This window comes from Rattus norvegicus, chromosome 5, assembly GCF_021556685.1.
Source record: "Rattus norvegicus strain SHRSP/BbbUtx chromosome 5, alternate assembly SHRSP_T2T, whole genome shotgun sequence".
NCBI classification, from domain to species: Eukaryota; Metazoa; Chordata; class Mammalia; order Rodentia; family Muridae; genus Rattus; species Rattus norvegicus.
Window position 1 is genome coordinate 139,237,382 of NC_141538.1, and position 20,468 is coordinate 139,257,849.

Genomic DNA, 20,468 nt, shown 5'->3' on the forward strand with positions numbered 1-20,468 from the left:
GAGCCATAATTTTCCACAAATTACTGATCAAAGTTCCATGTCTTACGAACAACCCATCACTGTTCGGGTTATTTTAAAAAAATAATACAACAATATACCAGTGTAATAAGGAAACAGTGAATCTCAAAAGTAAGAAGGGGAGGAACAAAGGAGAATTGGGAGGAAAGCAAACACAGTTTTTAATGCAGTTACACCAGGAATAGCATGAACGTAGATACAAGCAATACTTCACTTACAGGTAAGAGCTTCAGACTGGTGGGAGGAGAAGACCCAGCTCTGCAGTACTTAGAAAAGCTCTGTCCTCAGCTCCGAAAAAAAGAAAAAAGAAAAAGTTCTAGGCAAAGTTATATTTTATAAGGGAGTTTTTATATTGATTATGAAGTGACAGTTTTTTTTTTCTTTTCTTTTTTTTTTCTTTTTCGGAGCTGGGGACCGAACCCAGGGCCTTGTGCTTGCTAGGCAAGTGCTCTACCACTGAGCTAAATCCCCAGCCCCTGACAGTTTTTTGTATACATCTAAAACATACCCTCAAATGGACAGAATTGAAAAAAAAAAAAGTGAACAAATCTTATTTGTAATGCTAGAGTTTAACTTGCGGATAAACTCAGAACTAGAATATCAAGATCCTGATAACAAATAAAAAAATTCCACTAGAGTTGTGGAAAATTTGAACTCAAATTAGGAAATCTAAATTATGTACACTGTTTATCCACCAATTGCATAATATATTTTTGAGTACCCATTGAGTAGTTACCAAGTCAGTATTTGGAAGGCACGTTATAGCATACAGATCGTATTTCCCCTAGAATGGAATTAGGGTTAGAAGTCATAGCAAAAATATAGAAAGTTCTTCAGAATTGGTAAGTTAAATAGTATGCTTCTAACTTACCCCCATGGATCAAAGATACGTGATATTTATTAGAAAATCAGTGAAATACAAGTAACTTCAAACTTCAAAGCCTGTAAAGCATAAAGTAATAGCCTCAGTTAAATATTGATGGTTTGAGTATCTGGAAACAACCAAAACAAATGCAGTGAAGGACTGTGGTTTGAAAAGGGAGGGTGTGTGAAGTAGAAAGTATTTTATATTTATATTTATAACAATAATCAAATGAGAATCCGGTGAACATGTCCATAGAGGGTGAAAGTCCTAATGCATGAGGTAAGAAAGTCCCAGGCGGCGGCTGAGTGCGCTGATGCATACCTGCAGCGCTGGTGCTGCTCTCAGAGCACAGAGAGGGAGGACGGGGGGGGGGGGGGGGAGTAGGAACAGCCCATAATTGGAGAAAGGCGATATTCAGACCAGAAGTAACTGGCAGAAAATAAAGCCATAACTAAGTAAATACACAGTTTTTATGCAGAAAGTGATTGTAAAGAAGTCAGCTTTTCTTGTGAATGCTGATGATCAGTCAAAATCTGATGTGTTTTTGAGAAGGAAGATGGGGAGGGAGGGAGAGCTGTAGATAAATGACAAATTGAGAATTGTCGGATAAAGGGCCGATGGGATGGCACAGTTGGTAAGGTAAATGCCCTGTGGAGTAGTTACTGAGTACCTGACTAGACAAGGGAGAAAGGGTTTACACTCACTACTGTGGAGTGTCATGGCAGCAAGGGCTAGCTGGTCATATTGCATCAGTATTGGAGAGCAGAAAGTGAACAGGAAGTGGTATAGCACCGTAGAATCTCAAGTTTCACATCCCCTTGCAACCTCCCCTAATGGTAGCACCAATTGAAGATCAAGTGTTAAACATGTAAGTCTGTGGGGGACATTTCATATTCCAACCACAGAAGCTCACAAAGACAAGTGCCTGAGTGAGTTCTGGACCCTTGTAAAAAACACCGGATATGATGAGGTGCATTTGTGACCCTCCTACTGAAGAGGTGGAGAGAGGAGGGTGTCCGGCTCAGTGGCCAGCCAGTCTACTTGCCTAGTTGGTAAAGTCTAGGTCACTGAGAGTCACTGTCAGACAGAGGTGGATAATGTTGCTGAACTTGGCACTTGAGGCAGTCTGCTCTGCATACATACACACATTTAAATGAGGAGTTTTCTCTCAAATTTTTTTTTTTTTTTTTTTTTTTTTTGGAGCTGAGGACCGAACCCAGGGCCTTGTGCTTGCTAGGCAAGCGCTCTACCACTGAGCTAAATCCCCAACCCCTCTCCCAAATATTAAACAAGAGAAAGCTTTTATTATAAATGAAACTGGTACTAACATAAGACTAGACAGACTCTGAATAAATCCAACAATGCTTTTAATAAGTGTAAAAAGAAAAATCACCTTCAGTGTAGAAAAGTCAGTTTTAGATAGATCTGAGATCGAAATTATAAAAGATGATAATGTTTTCAGTCAGATAAAATATTTTTTAATAGGGGAAGGCAGTAATATTTATGGCAGATAATGCCATAGGATACAATGCTTTGTGAAAGAGAAACCATAAATGATTTTAGCACAGAAAAGGCTGGCAGTAGTGGTAGATCTCCATGTGGTGAGATCGGAGATGAGGGTCACTGTTGACATGGATGGTTAGGAGAAGCAGCAGCAGGGTTTGGGGAAACCAGAGGTAAGTAGTGTCATTAGTTCCCAAAATGTAGTCATCTGTGAATGTCTCAGTAACTCAGTCACTTGTGAGTCTGTTGAGTTCAGAACTGGTTTCAGAATAACAGAGTTAATGTTTTTAAATTTGTATTTTCACTGGTGTGCCAAATTGATGGGTAACATTAGCTAGACATCAGTAATTGACGCATGACATCCTTTATAGTCTTCACAGCCATAGTTACAAGCTAGATAAAACTTAAAACTAAATTTACTTTGGTAAAGCAGGAAAAAGTTTTACTAAATTGTTACCACAGAGCAAACTTCTGCTTAGTGTTGGTGGACAGAACACAAAACAGTATTTCAGAGAAGCATGTGTTTGTTGAGTTAGAAGCTGCTGTGTTCATAGGTACTGCTTTCAGTGCCCGGAACAACTGACAGGTCAGTTAGTGCTGACAAATGCTTTTATAATGAAATCCAAGCTTCAGACAAAAAAACTAGAATTCTTGGAGACTCCACTACAGTGAGTCTGCTAGCTTCCCACTACTAAGACGCCTCTAGTGAGATTGCGGTGATGTTAGCAGGTGTTAGGGTTTGTTTGTTTTCAATGTATAGTGAAATATGTTAATACAAGATCACTTAAATCATTTTCCAAATGGTGTTATAACATGTGTAAATAAATGGTCAGTTGGAAGTACAAGGTAGAACAGTAGATTTTAACTGAGTATAAAGATATTTACCATGGTTTTTTTTAAAATTTTTTTTATTAATTATTTACTTATATAAGTAAACTGTAGCTTGTCACACTCTTTACAGATCCCATTACAGATGGTTGTGAGCCACCATGTGGTTGCTGGGAATTGAACTCAGGACCTCTGGAAGAGCAGTCAGTGCTCTTAACCACTGAGCCATCTCTCCAGCCCTTGCCATGGTTTTTAATTACATATTGCAACTTCAGTTTTTATAATCTTGATACTTGGCATGTTTTGATGTGTCAGAAACTATGCACAGTTACATGAGAAGTTCATCAATGCTTAAGCAACACGGTGTCAGACTGCCTCTGAAGCAGCGAATGAGAGCTTGCTGTTTGATATCCAGCAGACCTCGAGAATTTACAAAAATGTAGACCATCGCTCTTTCATTTTACTTGTTTACTGTATAATGCTACTGTGTAATTGGATTAATGGTTATTTCAAATGAATTAATCAGTTAAATTGTGTGATAATTTTCAATATACCAGATAATGCCAATTAAAAAAAGTTATATTGTATATTCTTGGTTTTATGATTATGTGCTTTTAGTGTCAGAGACACTGGTGCACACTTATATGCATGCATTGACACACCACATAAAAAAAACTACATAAGATGGATTTTTTTTTAACCTTCTGATATTAAATGTTTACTAACTACACCCACTGAATTTAGTTTATGTTCTGGATAACCATGTATTTTAGATTGGGAGCAGTAAGAAAATTGTTTCATGGTAAGCAAGGACTTAACGTTCAAACATAGCTTTGGTGCAGAAACTGAAGGAAAAAGCACTTTGCTCTGTCTGGCTGTAGGCTCAGCTGTGGTTTGCAGTGCTACTGTACAATCCTCTGAAGTCTAGGAACTGTGCATTGAGGTGCTGCTTTACTTTTCATTCCAGGTAACATTGTACAACACTGATCAGGATGGTAGTGACAGCCCTCGGAGCAGCCTTAACAACAGTCTCTCAGACCAGAGTTTGGCGTCTGTTAATTTGAACAGTGTGGGAAGTGTACATAGTTATACACCGGTAAGTCCCGATGAAGTTAATTTCTTTGTGGAATATTCATTGTACAAAATTTAACCAAATATACTTGAAATGCCAATTTAAAAAATGTAGAAATGGGTTATTGAAGTGGCCCTGTGGATTCCATCCCCACGATCCACATGATGCAGGGAAAGAACTGTTGCAAGTTCTCTTCTGGCCTCCACACGCATGCCATGGTACACGCATGCCATGGTACACGCATGCCCAGACATGTAACTAGAGTAAGTGGAAGATGAAGTGTGATTTCTTCCTGGTCAGCTAATGAGCCCATAAAGCAGATTATCTTTTTATTCAGTCTGGAAAACAAAGTCTTGGCATGAAGGGGCTCACATGTGAATATTCTTACTCTTGTACTTGTCTGTTACCTCTTAGGAGAAGATGACTTAAGGATGACTGATGCTCTTTTCAGAGGATCTAGTTAAGAATACTGAGCCAAGAGTTGCACAACAAAATGTTCATTAGTGTAATAGTGATTTCTCGATATTCTAGGGACAAGAAAATAGAAAAAATGTGTAGGACCAAGTCTCTCTTCTTCACCCGTGGACATGAAAATCAGAGAATTCTTGCTCTAGTTAGGTTTTTGTTGCTGCATGCAATGCCATGACCAAAACCAACTCGGAGAGGACATGCTTTACTCTCATAAAGTGTACAGTCTAGTAGAGGAAGTCAAGGCAGAGACTCAACACAGTAGAAGCTGATGCAGAGTCTACTGAGGAATATTGCTTACCAACTGACTTACTCTTTTGGGAGTTTTTTTAAGATTTATTTCATTTTATATATATGAGTACACTGTAGCTGTCTCATATTGGTTGTCTCATATAGCTGTCTCAGATGGTTGTGAGCCACCGTGTGGTTGCTGGGAATTGAACTCAGGACCTCTGGAAGAGCAGTCAGAGCTCTTAATCGCTGAGCCATCTCTCCAGCCCTGACTTACTCTTGATGGCTTGCTCAGCCTGCTTTCTTATATACCACCCAGGACCGCTAGCCAGGATAATGCTGCCTACAGTAGGGTAAGCCCTCCCATTGTGATCATTAATTCAAAAACAAAAGTCCCACAGACTTAACCCACAGGCCAGTGTAATGGAGGCATCTTCTCAGTTGAGGTCCCTCTTCTCAGATGACTCTAGCTTGTATCAAGTTGATGTTTTTGCCCAGCACAACGTTCAAGTTTCTGATTTGTAATAGTGTAGTACTGTGCATGGCCTCCACAGTTTACTTATTTCTGTGACTTAGGTGCCTAGTATAATGAACATGCGATGTGCATTATACACTGAATTATACTCTGTAGTTTAGACCAGAGTAAAGGAGAAAAACTGTATCTGATTTAGTACCAAAAATTGTTCCCCAAAATATTTGTTTGGTTGAATCCACAGACGTGGAACCCACAGACGTGGGAAGCCTATTATACATAGGTGATTAAAGATTATTATATAAAAAGAATAAAGTGAAGTAAGCAAACATTTAATGATTTTAAGTTGCCTAAGTGTAAAATGTCTTGATACCAAAGAATAGGACTTAGTATCATAAGGTAAGAGTAGACATTGAGCATTTATTTGGTCTGAGGATACAGCTCAGTTCCCCAGATCTCACAGGCAATATCAAGCTAGGACGCCCGTGTGGCTATGACAGGCTGCGTGAGTAAGGGTTTGCTGTAATGGGGGGTTTATATGGCAGCTGGGCAGTCTTGTTACATTCAGTAATAGCCAAGAAGGACCATGCCTTACTGAACCAGGGAAATGGATGAGAAGCTGCCTTTTGGTTGCCTCGCAAAATAGGAGGGCAGGAGAAAACCTCTACTCATCACGTTTGGGAGTTAACACAAGTCTGCCATCAACGTCTGCCATTGCGCTTTTCCTTCACCATTGGTGTGGTGGTGGGTAACTCAGCAGCATGCGACTGGTGGAACCATACCTCTTCATAAAGATTGTTTTAAAATTTACTTTTAATCTTACATCTATGGGTATTTTGTACACATACGCGTCAGTGGATGTGCATGTGGTAGCCTTCAGGTCCCCTAAAAATGGTATTTGAAAAAACATAAGCAAAAAAATTAATATTTTTCTTATTATTGCAAATATCTTGAGCATCATTTTGAATAACTAATTTTCAGTGATTATACAAACCTTAACTTACAGAACACTAACCAAATGGTAGTTTATCATTTTTTGATAAAATCTTTCAAAAATACAGTTGATGTAGGACGGTAGGTATAACTCAGTGGCAGAGCATTTCCCTGACGTATGCAGACCCTTGGGTTTCATCCCTAGCCCTACAAAAAATAAAAATAAAAGATACATGGTCAGATTCTTGCTCACGACTGCCTATGCCAACTAGGTGATCTTTGAGCTTCCCAGCACTCTCCGTCTTGCCTTAGGCCTGCTGGGATTTCATATGCATGCCCCTGCATCCGCCCCTGTTTTGGTTCTAGGGATCCAAACTTCAGCCCTCATGATTGCATGCGTGTCACAGAATGCAGACAGCTACCTTCACAAGCATAGCACAGATACGCCCTTCAAACTTAACCTACATGCGTGCAGTCTTCTTGTTTTTTGAAGTTCTGGTTGTATTTCTGTAACCTTCATAACTCAAGGTTCCTGTCTGTCCCTTTCTGTTCAGGATCTCCTTTGCTTTGCACATCTGGGAGTCATTGTGATGGGTTTCTTCTATGGGCAGGAGTTGGTATTAGGGTGGCTCTCAGGGTCTTATACATGCTGAGCAGCCTTCCACCAAGGACCTGCAGCCCCTGTCTTCTGTATTGTTTATCTCTTCCATTCTTGTTCCCTCAGTCAACATCTTTCCTCCTGAAATGAATAGTGCTGCATTGGGCAATGTCCTATCTGCTGATGGTATTTGAACTTGTGTAAAGATGATTCAAATAAATGGAAGCGGTGTAGGTCGCTCTCTGGTACAGTGCAGTCTACAGAAATCATGCTGAAGAGATGGAGAGAATTCCAGGCTTATCTCACTTGACTCACTGTTTCTCTTATGCATGTGGAGGCTGGATTGGATCGCTGTGGTTCCTCAAGCTCCAAGCCAGTGTTTTTCCCCCTCTGACACTTAAAGGAGGGTGTGCCTGCTAGAGAATGGAAAACCCACAGGCTGATGTTATTGACTTGGATTCCAGAGCTGGCGCTAATACTGAGCCATTATATTCATTGTTTTCTTTATTAGGTCACTAACCATCCAGAACCAGTCTCTCAATCACTAACGCCTCAGCAGCAGCCGCAGTACAACCTTCCAGAACGAGATAAACAACTGCTTTTCACAGAATACAATTTTGAAGATCTTAGTGCCTCGTTTCGGAGTCTGTATAAGTCAGTTTTTGAGCAATCACTTAGTCAACAAGGTGAGCGTCTTTTTAAATGTCCTTTTTTTCATAACATGAGTGTTTTAATTTCATAGACCATCTCTTAGACCTGCTAATTCTAGAAAGTTATGATGAGTTTGGGGGAGAGTATGTTACGCCACTTTTGGCTTACTGAGCTATTTATATTTATGTTATGGCAAAGGAAAACACACTAATTTCAACCTACATGCAGAGTTGACTTGATTATGAGGGCATTCTGGAGCATTGTGCTGAAGAATTCTCACACCACGTCTGTGGCACATGGGATGTTTGATTGGTAGAGGTAACACAAGAATACATGGGCCTTGTTTTTGTTCCGACTAGCATTCCCAGTGAGATAGCCACTCGAGTTTAAGCACCAAGTTTGTGGTTTGTTTATGGCACCTTTAAAAAAATTTACATGTGTGCATCTGAATGTTGATTCCATACATATGCCTTGCTCTGTAAATAATACTGGGACAAGTGTCAGGAGATGGAAGGACATCTGACCACAAATGATCTTACTCTGTTTTCAGGTTTAATGAGCATCCCTTCGGAATCTTCCCAACAGTCCCATACTTCATGTTCCTATCAGCACTCTCCTAGCAGTACAGTGACCTCTCACCCTCACAGCAACCAAAGCAGCCTGCCCAACAATCATAGTGGCCTCAGTGCCACAGGTAGTAATTCGGTTGCACAGGTCTCGCTGTCCCACCCCCAGATGCACACACAGCCCTCTCCACATACACCCCATAGACCGCATGGTTTACCACAGCACCCACAGCGTCCCCAGCACCCAGCATCACACCCACAGCAACACAGCCAGCTACAGCCGCCTCACTCCCAGCACCCCCCTCCACATCAGCACATACAACACCATCCAAACCATCAGCACCAGACGTTAGCGCATCAGCCACCACCACCCCCTCAACAGGTATCCTGTAATTCTGGTAAGTTTTTCGTGCTTTTCTTGGAATAGCTGTGACTTAGATCTGCCCTTTATTATGTGGACGTCCTGTAGTATTTACTACTGAAACCCTTTTACTTGTCTAATCTTTTCTTACTATATTTCATTCACTTCTTGGGTGACCTCCTGAAGATTTCCTTGATTAAAATGCATTGGAAACATAGGCAGACTCAGTTAAATTCTCGTGTTGACCTGGCACTGCTTCTAGTGATATGAATGAATGAAGTGTTCGATCTGTTTTCAGACTTGCAGACTCACTGTGTGAGTGTAAAAGATACAGCGCAAGTTCTGTGTATACCACAAAGGACGGCATTCGAATCCCCAGTGTGGCTCTGGCTTTGAGTAAATGACTTGTGTTTGGGTTTTGGTTGGTTTTGTTTTGGGTGGTCTCTCAGCAGGTGGTCTGAGCTGGTCTCAAACCTCTGGTTTAACTTTTTTACTAAAACAAAAAAAATTTTTTTTGAATGAGTATTTTAAAAATCAGAAAAATACTTTTAATTTTTTTGTTTGGCTTCAATGGTTGGTTTCGTTTTCCTAGTAATAATTATAATGGATTCTATAATAGGATCAAAATTTTTCTGCCATAATGGAATATTTTCTAAACATTTTGACGTTATTTTTAGATACGTGCCTTAAGAAAGTTGTCAAATAGAATTAAAGCTTTTGGGGACAAAGCAGATGGTTATAAGAAGCTTATCATACGTAGATAAGCATGCCTTATCTATATCAATATAATCTTCAGAAACTTAAGCCCGTTCTTTGCACGTTCTGAGGGAATGGTTAATGAACAGACAGATTGGGCGGTTTGAGGAAACAAAAGTCTGGTGCCCGGGCAAAGAAAGTCCAGTTGGAATTGAAACAGTCGGTGGTGCACCTTTGCTAGGCTTCTTTGCTGGTGGCACCATAGAGAAAAGCCATCCCTAGGGAGTCAGAAGTAATTAAGTGGCTCTGATAATGTTTCATTCCTGTGAATTAGACATCCCATGTGTGTGAGGTGGGATGAAACTTTTTTTTTACCATTGTGTATTAGATAGTCCAGATGCATTGTTATTATTCCAAATCAAGTAAAACGTAGCACATTTTATAGATAGAAAAAGCATAACTCCAAAGAGCTGAAGCAGTTTGCATAAGATCACACTGCCAGTGGGTGGTAGAACTTGGGATTCGTGACCTGCCTTTTGACACCCATAACCCTAACCTGTCCTAGAGTTAATAGTATTGTCAACATTGCTTTTTAGGTGTTTCAAGCGACTGGTATGCAACACTCGATATGCTGAAGGAAAGCTGTCGAATTGCCAGCAGTGTTAACTGGTCAGACGTAGACCTTTCACAGTTCCAAGGTAAGGATTGGTTTCTTTACATAGAACCAATTAATCGTGAATGTTTTTCCTGGAACATTTTTTCTTTATAGTGCAATACAGTATCTCCTGCCAAGTGTGTTGGTGTGTGCCTGCTTTCCTAGCCCTTGGTAAACTTGAGGTGGAAGGGTTGCCAAGAGTGAGCCAGCTGTTGACTAGATTGTAAATACTCCAGCCAGAAATACATAACAAGGTTTTGCCCCTTCACACGCCCCCCCCCCCCAAAAAAAAAGAGAGAAGAGGGTAAGAAGCATCATTTTATTTAAAGACATGACTTTTGCAGTGGTAGTGAGGTTTTTTTTTTAATATTTAAAGATGTATTTATGTATGTGAGTACACTGTAGCTGTCTTCAGACACACCAGAAGAGAGCATCAGATCCCATTACAGATGGTTGTGAGCCACCATGTGGTTGCTGGGAATTGAACTCAGGACCTCTGAAAGAGCAGTCAGTGCTCTTAACCGCTGAGCCATCTCTTTACCCCAATGGTAGTGTTCTTAAAGGACACAAAATTTTCTACTAAATTGGGCAATTGATAGAGGAAAACAGTACATAGATGAATTCTGCAGGAATATTGGCCATGTTTAAAGAATCAGGTTTTGCGTAGTCTGTCTCCCTGCCCTGCCCCTTGTGTGTTTGCATGGACAGTTGCATTTTGGGGCCCTAGCACAGTTACAAATGTTATTCCCAGTTGCTGTCCACCTTTTATTTATTTATTTTCTGTTTATTACTGTTTGTGTCTGGTATGTATATGAAGATTGCTGGCATGAGTGCATGCTGAGGTACATATGTACAGCTCAAAGGAATCACTTATGTCCTTTTACTATGGACTCTTTTTAAGGTTTGAATTCAGATTTGCACAAGCAGTTTTGCCAGCTGAAGCCGTCTCTGCTTGGTTTATGTTTTGTGTGCTATGTGTGGGTGTCTTACACATGGACAGGCCAGGGGGCGACATCTCTTCATCTGTAGTTTCTCCACCTTATTTCTGAGACAGTCTCTCACTGAACCAGAAGCCTACAGTTTTGACTTAGAATGGCTGGCGTCTGGTAGTCTTCCTTGTGTGTGGTGTCCATCATGGTTTTATGTTTTTTCCCATCTCCTGATTGTGTTCTCTCTCCTGCCCTGACCCTCACCCTGAGTTACAGGCACATGCCGCAGTTCTTGGCGTTTAGGCAGGTCATGGGGCTCTAAGCTCAGACCCTTATACAGCTCTGCCCCCTCTTTTGAGACAAGTAGTAGCCTAGGCTCGTTGGCCAGTGAGTCCTCAGGATCTGTCTTCACTTCCCTCAAACACCAAAATTCCATGTATGCCACGGACTGTGGCTTCCTTTTGTAACACATGGGTTTGGAGGTTGAATTCGGGTCTGAGTACACCATGTATTCTGACGTGAGTGATTGGAGACTGTGGACTGAGAAGACTTGTATTGGCCTTTATCGTGCAGTATTAGTCACGCTCACTGTGTTTCACACGCTTTCCTTTTAGGTCTGATGGAGAGTATGCGGCAGGCGGATCTCAAGAACTGGTCCTTAGATCAGGTTCAGTTCGCTGACCTCTGTTCCTCTCTGAATCAGTTCTTCACACAGACGGGCCTTATCCACTCACAGAGTAATGCTCAGCAGAATGTCTGTCATGGTGCCATGCACCCAGCAAAACCTTCCCAACACATCGGGGCAGGTATGGGCTTCATAGACTTCCATGAGCTCACTGTCCTGGGTAATAGTGTGATGTGTCTCTCAGGGTGACATTTATTTACATTGTGCTGTTTTTAAGAAATGAGTGATGACGAATACTTTATGGAAAGGGAGTCTTGAAAGTTTGGAGGCAAAGGGCTATTTTGTTGCGATTTGGGTGAATTATTACTATTATCCTTTGTGATCCTTAACTTTTTTTTTTTCCCCCGGAGCTGGGGACCGAATCCAGGGCCTTGCGCTTGCTAGGCAAGCGCTCTACCACTGAGCTAAATCCCCAACCCCGATCCTTAACTTTTTATTGTTATTAAACAAGTCTCTAAAAGATACTCGTTGGTTTTTCTTAAAAACATAGTTATAAAATTATTTCACTTTAAATTTGTTGATTTATAGTGAAAATCAAAGTGTTAAATCTTTTAAGGATGTTAAAATGAAAAGTTTAAGGACCATTTGAAGACTGCACACAATGAATGGCAGGTTGTCCTTATGCAGGCTCTGAGATGAGGGCATGGGAAAATGAGAAATTGTAGTGTATTCCCTCCCTCCACATTCCTCACCCCTCCCATCACTTCTCCTGTGAAAATAAAAGTGTGATAAAGTTTGAGCAACTTATCTTGGAGTTAATGACCTGGGCTTAGAGTCTGATCCTGCTTCTGTCAAGTTTCTCCTCTGTTATTTCCCCTATATGTGAGCTGCGGGGCTTGGGCTAGGTCATCTCTGATGCCATCTCAAGCCTGGGCACAGGTCTGGCTTTCCCGAGGTTAGTGAAGACTTGGGATCAGCCAAGTCCAATGCGCCTTACCTTGTTAGTCAGGATCAGTTTTCTTCCCTTCCTAGGAAACATAGTAGTTACTTTTCAATTTCATTGCATTCAGGTGCAATTTATTTTGATACACTTGCATTCCTAGGAACACGGTCTTCTTGAAAACTGATGTTCACTCACAAGGACGGTCAAGGGGTCATTCAGGGCAGTAGAGAAATGGGCAGCAGCACAAGAGTCTTTGAGCCAGGACATCTGGATTCTAAATCCAGAAGCTAAGACAGTGCCAAAGCTGTGCCCTTCGGCAAGCCAGCTTAACTTTTTTGAGCTTCCTTTGACTTCTGTAAAAAGAAGAGGTGATTTCTGGTCAGGCTTTCTGTGTGGGTAGTGGGAGAGTCAAGTGAAGTCAGGGATGTGGAAATCATTTTGAGCTGTAATGAAGTGACAACTGTAGATGTCCTTGCACATGAGTTTATGCCAGTGCGCTCAGTACCTAGCATGCACCCTATACCAGGAGCCAGTTACATTTCAGAAGGAATAGTTTTCCGTCTTCCCCTCCTTGGCTTCATGTAGGTAGCCATTCCATTAAGAGTCTAGTGCTTGCTTTGTTTTGATGATAGTGGTAACATGTTTTCTCTTCGTGTTTTTAACTTGGTTAGGAAATTTGTACATAGATTCCAGGCAAAGTGGAATCCCTCCCTCAGTGATGCCACCCCCTGGTTATCCTCATATTCCACAGGCGCTCAACACTCCAGGAACTACGATGGCAGGTAATGTCCCTGTTCTGTTTGCGACCTAGAGCTTTAAAGCTGTAAAGCTTGGGTGTCCTGCTGTAAATGAGGCACTTTGGGAGGCTGTGAACTGGGCTGCAGAGTACCTTTGAGCATTTGTTTACTTTGACGGACTTAATGCAGCTTTTGGGGTATCTGTGTGGATTAGCTTCTGAGAATTCTGTTCTGTTGGTTTCCAAGAACTAATGTACTCTTTCCAGGCTAAAGGTATGGTAAGTGGCGAGTAGGTAGGGAACTGCGTGCAGGTAGAACTGGAAGGAGGGGTCTTAAGGGTCACCTGGGTGAATGAGCATTTAGACCGTGACTCCCCTGCCCTTCTCTTTACCTGTCTGAGAAAAAGACAATAAATAACATTTATTTGCCAGTGAGGATGTGAGACCTGGAGAGACCTGTGTGCCAGGCAGTGGGGAAGGGATGTGTCTGCTTCACACTCCCCTCCTCGCCCACTAGTGATTTTCATGTACCAAGATACAGAGGCTAGAGCTCAAGCCTGATTGCCTGTCTCCTGCCTGTCTGACACAGTGAGGGATTGAGCTTTTTGTTAAAGACACGACACCATTTCTGATATAGTGTAATACACTGAAAACCATAGCGTATGTTGAAGGATTCTTGAGAAAAATAATTAGTGTGTAATTTGGAATTTTGTTTTTACAGTACAAACACCAATGATCCAATAAATACAGCATTTCAAAGGGTATGCTTAAATTCTAATAAAAGGGCTGCTTTTAGTAAGTTCTGTTACGTCCCAGTCCAAGTTCAGTGCTACCCAATGATGACGACAGCAATTTCTTCTCCTCCTCCTCCTCCCTCCTCCTCCTTCTCCTCCTTCTTCTTCCTTCTTCTTCCTCCTTCTTCTTTCTTCTTCTTTCTTCTTTTCTTCTTCTTCTGTTAAAAGTTTTTTGTTGTATGGGTGTTTTTCCTGAATGTGTTACTGCTGCCAAAGGAGGTCAGAAGTGAGCATAAGATCCTCTGGACCTGGAGTTAGAAGCCACCACATGGGTTCCTGGGAACAGCTCAAACAACACTTTTAACAACTGAGCTGTTGCCCCAGTACTCTGAGAGCATTCTTAATTTATGTTATTGAAAACACATTAGAGCAGACTAGTGAAGTGGTTGTCAGCATTTTTTCTTGAGCCTTCCTTAACTGCAGGCTAATAAAATAAATGAAATGTTTTTTAGAGTCAGGTGGACTGCGTTTAAATTTTTTGGGTTTTGGGTTTTTGTTAGTTTTGAGTCGGTATGAGTTGTCCAGACTGGCCTTGATCAGTGACCCTCCTGCCTGTCTCCTGAGTGTTTAATTAAGATTTAGATTACATGCATGTATCGTTATAACTGTAGGGTTTTTTTGTTCAACTTCTTTAATCCTATTCTTCTTACTATAAAATAAGGACCAGACGACCCACTTGTTGGAGGATTTTGGGTGGATTCTAGGTAATGTACCCATGTCCTAGCACATAGGAGACAAGCTCCGGGGGCTATTTGGTCTCTTCCTGTCTTCCCTGACTAGGCCACTGCTGACTGCCTCCTCCTTTCCAGGCCATCACGGAGCCATGAACCAGCAGCACATGATGCCTTCCCAAGCCTTCCAGATGCGGCGCTCTCTGCCTCCAGATGACATCCAGGATGACTTTGATTGGGATTCAATAGTGTAGGCTTGTCTCTGCAAGACAGCAGACTCCAGCATCCTTTTTGTTCAGTGAAAGGAAGGATTAGAGTCCGGTTGAGAAAACAAAGCAGTTACCAGTGCTATCTAAATTCCTTTTGAAGACAATCAGAGATTCTAGCTGGGTAACTTACTGCTTTCATCCAACCCAAGCAAGAACTACATGTTTGTCTCCCCGCCAGCACCCTCTGTAGCTTCTGACTGTTGTGATTTGGACAGCTTTTTGCATATTTGTGTCAGTTTGATGTTGACCACAAGTGCCAGACTGATTTTTCAGACAGAGCCTATTTTGCTGCGAGCAGTTTATAGATACATGTGTAAATATGTGTACAAATATTACTGAAAGGCTTCAAGTTTTTTCTAATTGGATTATTGTATCTTGAAAGGAAAGTTATTGTCAGTTTTTATTCCTTGTTAGGCCATTTTCTGCAGGATGCTTTCAAATGATACAGAGAGCTGAAAGGAAATTGGCTTCCCAAAGCCCAGTTTCCTTTATTTAATCTCCAGAGGTAGGAGCAATCATGAATTCCACCGAGTAAGTCAAGAATCTGGAGTTGGCACTCTCAGCAGTGCAGAGGGTCTGTGGTTCCTGAGCAAGCTTGTAGTGCAGGGTGTGAGAGTGCTGTACCCGGTCAGCGTGACTCCTCAGCCGCATTCTGACAGCTCTGAAGTGTGTGGGCGGATTGAAACTAGGTATTGCTTGGCTCTTCAAACAAATCACGTCTCCATACTCACTTATGTATTTATTATTCAAAAGTGTTATTTTAATATTTATTGCTACTTTCTGTGAATGCACAGCGCTGTTGGATTCACTAGGGAGGAATTTGTCTGAGAGCATGGTTATTTTTCTGGATAAAAGTTTACAAACAAAGACAATCAGAAACATTTGTCCTTCTCTTTACCATCACTCTTTACCAGGTAGTGTGCTTCCCGCCTTACCTAGCCTTCCTGCTGGTGGAGAGTTAATAAATAGCTAAATAAGAATTTTCTGGAATTTGAATCAGTCTATTTAGGTAGCAAGACACAGAAGCTGGAGTTATACAGCAGTGTCCTTGCTGTTGTTGGTAACGCTAGCAGGGGCTGCATGCAGCTCCAGAGTCCATCTGCGTCAGTCTCGAGTGCAGTGACTGCGTGACCTGCTGTTGGGTCTGTGTGTGTATCCCTGACAAGAAGCACCTCAGAGCTTTATCAGTTGCTTTGTTTTGTGTCGTGTCACAGCTTGCATGGGTTGATTGTGTTGATTGTGTTGATTTTTATAATGAAAGTAAAAGAAAGGAGATTCTCCTCCCCACAGAGAATAGATTGTTAATTGGTTCTTTACAGAGGGGGAAAAATCTGTTTTAATGAGGAAAATAGATTCTGTCAAATCAAGGAGAAATAACTGGTCACCAGTTGCTTGTTATTGTCTCTGGGCTCAGTAATGCTTAATCACGTTAACTAACCTCAGTGAGTCTGTGGATGAGTAATCTCTACTTGAACAAAGGTGTGTGTGTGTGTGTGTGTGTGTGTGTGGTTGTGTGTGTGTGTGTGTGTGTGTGTGTGGAGAGAGAGAGAGAGAGAGAGAGAGAGAGAGAGAGAGAGAGAATATGAATATCTGTGTATGTATTAATGGAGTATTGTCTTGAATGAATCGCTGGGAAGCCATGGTAGTACTGGGAAAAAGGGAGAGCCTCGAGCTTCTCTTGTTGTTTAGTCCCCCACTTGGCATGAGAAGAAGCTCAGGTATATCCCCTTGGGTTAGTGAAAATCAGAGGATTCTCAAACAATAGCCAACAGGCCTCTCTCAGAAGGACCAGGCAAGATGAGATGACTCCCTGCAGAGGAACAGATTGGGAAAATGAGGCCCCAGAAGTTTACTCCGTCTGTTTTCTAGATACCACAGTGGCTGCTCCCTGACTAGGGTCGATGCTCAGCAGTGTGCACTTTAAGTGATTGCAGCCCATGAAACAGCACTGCTTGATGAGCTTACAAATCACGTGAAGCTGATTTCCCATTTGGCAGTTGTTTGCTGATTTGCAGTGATCCGTATGGTTATGAACGTTTAAACTGACCAGGAATGGCACCAAAGGACAGACTCACTACTGTCTGAGATTCCCTGTTCCCCAGGGGCTCAGCAAGTCTGAGTGGCCCTGCAGGGAGGGCTAGCTGCTGGGTGCAGAGTCCCTCTAGTGGCCATTTCTGTTGTTATTCGACGACACATAGCAAGTTCTCTTGGGCTTAAATTGACTGGAGACTTTGGGGTAAAGACTAATAACCGTACATACACAGGTGGGGTGCTCTGTCCAAGAGAAGAGTCCGACTGGCATTTGTGGCAGTGTTTGAAATGTAAATGTGCTCCTGTGTGTTCCTGTAAATATTTAATACGTGTCTCAGACGCCCTTTGAAGTGGGAGGGGATCGATCTTGGGAATATTTCAAATGGAATAGAGTATTTTGATATGTTCATTGGAAGGGTGACGTGTACATACTTCTGTTGTATATACGTGGTGACATGCATTGGCTTTTGTGCAGAAACAACCTGCTCTCTGTGCTGCTGTTGGACAGTCAGTGTTTTAATGTTTCTACAGTTTTCCTATTGCACGATTTCATATTCTGCCAATGGTGAGTGGCACCCATTCTTTGTAACTGTTTAGTGCTGTAAAGACATATTCCAAGTGTCATTAGGATTGTCGCTGCCAGAACTGATATGCATGGATGGCACTTAAAATAAATATATTATGACTGTATGTGCAGCCTGTGGTCTGTGTTATTCGCTGCAGTTGAGAAAGCCAGATTGAAGCCAGTGGCCAGGCCACAAAGCCCTTGGGAGTTTGACACCCAGGCATTGCTGCCTTAGCACTGAACTTAAGGCTGTTTAATCTCACACTTGGGGCAATCCAGAGGGGGAAGCCACAGTTTCTGCCCTTAATGTGTACACACTCGCCTGGGATGAGAAGCAGGCAGCACCTGACCAGGGAGGCCACCCTGGAGGTTTCCTTGGTGAGGAGCAGTGACTCAGGAAAGCACCTTCAGAGAAGGCAGTGCAGGTAAGCTCCAGAGGGCCTGAGGCCAGCAGTTTTCTCCCTGACACTGCTGCTCCATGCCCTGGCTCAGACTGGATTAGAGTGGAGGTTGTGGGTTTTGGTAGAAGCAAATTCAAAAACACTTAGTTGGCAGTGGACAGGGAAGAAACAAGAGGATGCCCCAGCTTTTACCTAATTGTAGACTTAGGTTGACTGTGTCTGGGGTAGACTCCAGAGTTGTTTTCAACTCCATGGTTTGCCAAAGCCAAGGAGACACTAGTCACTGTGTGTGTGTGTGTGTGTGTGTGTGTGTGTGTGTGTGTGTGTGTGTTTTTAGAGGACAAGGCTGGGCTAGCTGGAGTGTGCCTCTCCTGATCAGTGGAGGCATAAACACAGACAATCTGCTGCATGTATGTTTTTCTCAGCTTTACCATGTAGCTCTGAGGTATTGTCTTTACATATGGTCATTACCAGTTGTGTATAGTGTCCTGAACAAACCATAAAAGCTCAGTAAGACTTCATGGAAGAGGCATTCAAAGCTTCATACTTCCTTCTCTTATAAAAATGACTAATGCAAGCATATTTTATTGAGAGCATTCAGACCAGGTAAAGGAAGCAACTTGTTCCAAGTCTCTCAACTTGGGGAAATCTGAGGGGAGGTTGGAGAGTCATTGATGTAGCAGCAGTTCACACTTCCTGTGCACAGATGGGAGGGATGGCTCAGGAGGTAAAGCCACTTTCCTCCAGGATTGATGACCTGAGTTCAGACCCCCTGACTAGTGCTGGAAGGAGGAAACCAACTCCCACAGTTTTCCTCCCCCCAGTGTACACATTGTTAACTTGATCTACTGTCACCTGATGGTGTCATGGCCCTGTGTGTGGAAGAGGAGACAGCTTGGAGAAGTGAGGGTTGCAGCATACACTGCAGAAGAACAGAGACTTCAAACATCAGAGGGCCTGTATAAGATGGGACATTGGCGTGAGCAGAGCATCTCACCATGTGTGCTCTTGGCTGGTGCTGTGCGTACTACCCTTAGGAGCCAGTCTGCAGTCTCTCCTGGAGCCTAGGGATAGGCTACAGCCAAGCAGAATAGGCAGCATGTTGACGCCCTGAGACAGCCCCTCCATTGGTTTCTTTTATAGTAAGTTCAAGAGATTTTGAATGTCCTCTCTCCTTTCCCAAGGTCTGATAAATCGACAAGTCACCGTGGGAAAGCAACTGGCTGCATCAGAACCAGAGTGCAGTCCCATTTCAGGGCAGTGTCCCACATGTGGACCCCAGCTGCTTAGTGTTGTCCCAGACACCTGGTATGCATCATCATTCACTCTCAGGAAACAACCCATGGGCCTGATAGCATACCCAACCTCTTGAAAAGCACCTAGGCCGGGCGTGGGACAGAGCTGGTAAGAACAGCAGCAGTAGGGCTGATTTCCAGTGCTAATCCACACAGCCTAAGACCTCTGTTCTCAGCTTGCTGTGCTTTCCCAAGTCTTCCTAATTGACTGCCCCTGAAGAGTGGGGGGGGGGGGTGCGGGCGGGCTGGCGGGCTGGGGAGCATGGTTTGTTCTTCTGGAGGACCCTAGTTCCTTTCCCAGTACCTATGTCAGATGTCACCAGCTCCAAAGGATCCAGTATACTCAGGTGCATACACGTAGTTTTAAAATAATTAAAAGTCATTAAAGTCATGTAAAGCAAAGGCTGCATGGAATGCCTGTGGTCACCAGGGGGCACCCCTGCCTGCTGTATGTCTCTCCTTTCTGGAAGGGTTCCTTCAACTCCTGTGCCACCTATTTGCACACCCCAAGGCTTAGAGAGGAAGAGGCACCTTCCCTCCCTGTCTGTGTCCCTTTTGCTTGTATGGTAACACTGCTGTCTGGAGATGCTTGACTCCTTGCTGTTCTCAGCCTACACGTCATGTGGCTGAACCCTAAAGTTTGCCTTACACACACACACACACACACACACACACACACACACACACACACACACACACCCACCCCGGGACAGGAATCTTTTGCCCCACCCCCCAGGACCAGCTGACATTCCTCCTGCAGGTGTGGCTCAGGCAGGCACACCTTGCCCTCTCCAGCCTGGCCTGTGAGCCTGAGTGGGCCTGGATGGTGTCCTGTGTAATGCTCTGTCAAGTGCGTTATGATTATTGCCACCATTTGCCACCTCCCTGCCTGGTACTTGACAGCCATTATCTTTCTCAGCACTCCCAGCCACCTCACGGGGTCAGTGCCATTATCTGCTTTTTACTGCCGGGGATTGCCACTCTGAGGGGTGAAGTGTTAGCCCAAAGGTCGCTACCTTGTGAGTGGGAAGACAGCCCGGATCTGCTTCTTTCTGGTCTGTGCTTCCCATAGATTTCCTCTTTGATAGCAGTCCCAGGAGCCTTTGACCTCCCTCTCCCCAGCCCACCCTACCCTAGATCCTGCCCATGTCCCTAGCTCCCTATCTCAGAATGTCACCTCTTTGCTCTCAGTCCCCCTCCCCCAAAGATCAGAAGCAGCTTCCTGTCCCACACAAGTTAATGATGATGTCAAAGGACATTTCTCAGCTTCCCTTCCCATGCCTGAGTGATGC

General features: G+C 43.0%; 1 protein-coding gene across 5 annotated transcripts in view; it reads left to right on the plus strand.

Annotated features, from left to right (window-relative positions):
- The window catches only part of Foxj3 (forkhead box J3), an 88,417-nt gene extending 70,812 nt beyond the window's left edge, over window positions 1-17,605 (plus strand). For 4 of the 5 annotated variants that reach the window (XM_087549272.1, XM_087549274.1, XM_087549273.1 and 1 more), the window contains 7 exons: window positions 4,182-4,310; window positions 7,500-7,674; window positions 8,190-8,603; window positions 9,859-9,960; window positions 11,461-11,652; window positions 13,086-13,196; window positions 14,754-17,605. In XM_087549272.1, the coding sequence (XP_087405398.1) occupies window positions 4,182-4,310; window positions 7,500-7,674; window positions 8,190-8,603; window positions 9,859-9,960; window positions 11,461-11,652; window positions 13,086-13,196; window positions 14,754-14,869 (1,239 nt within the window). In that variant the 3' untranslated portion in view covers window positions 14,870-17,605. 5 annotated transcript variants of the gene reach the window in all.
- The last annotated feature ends 2,863 nt before the right edge of the window (window positions 17,606-20,468 follow it).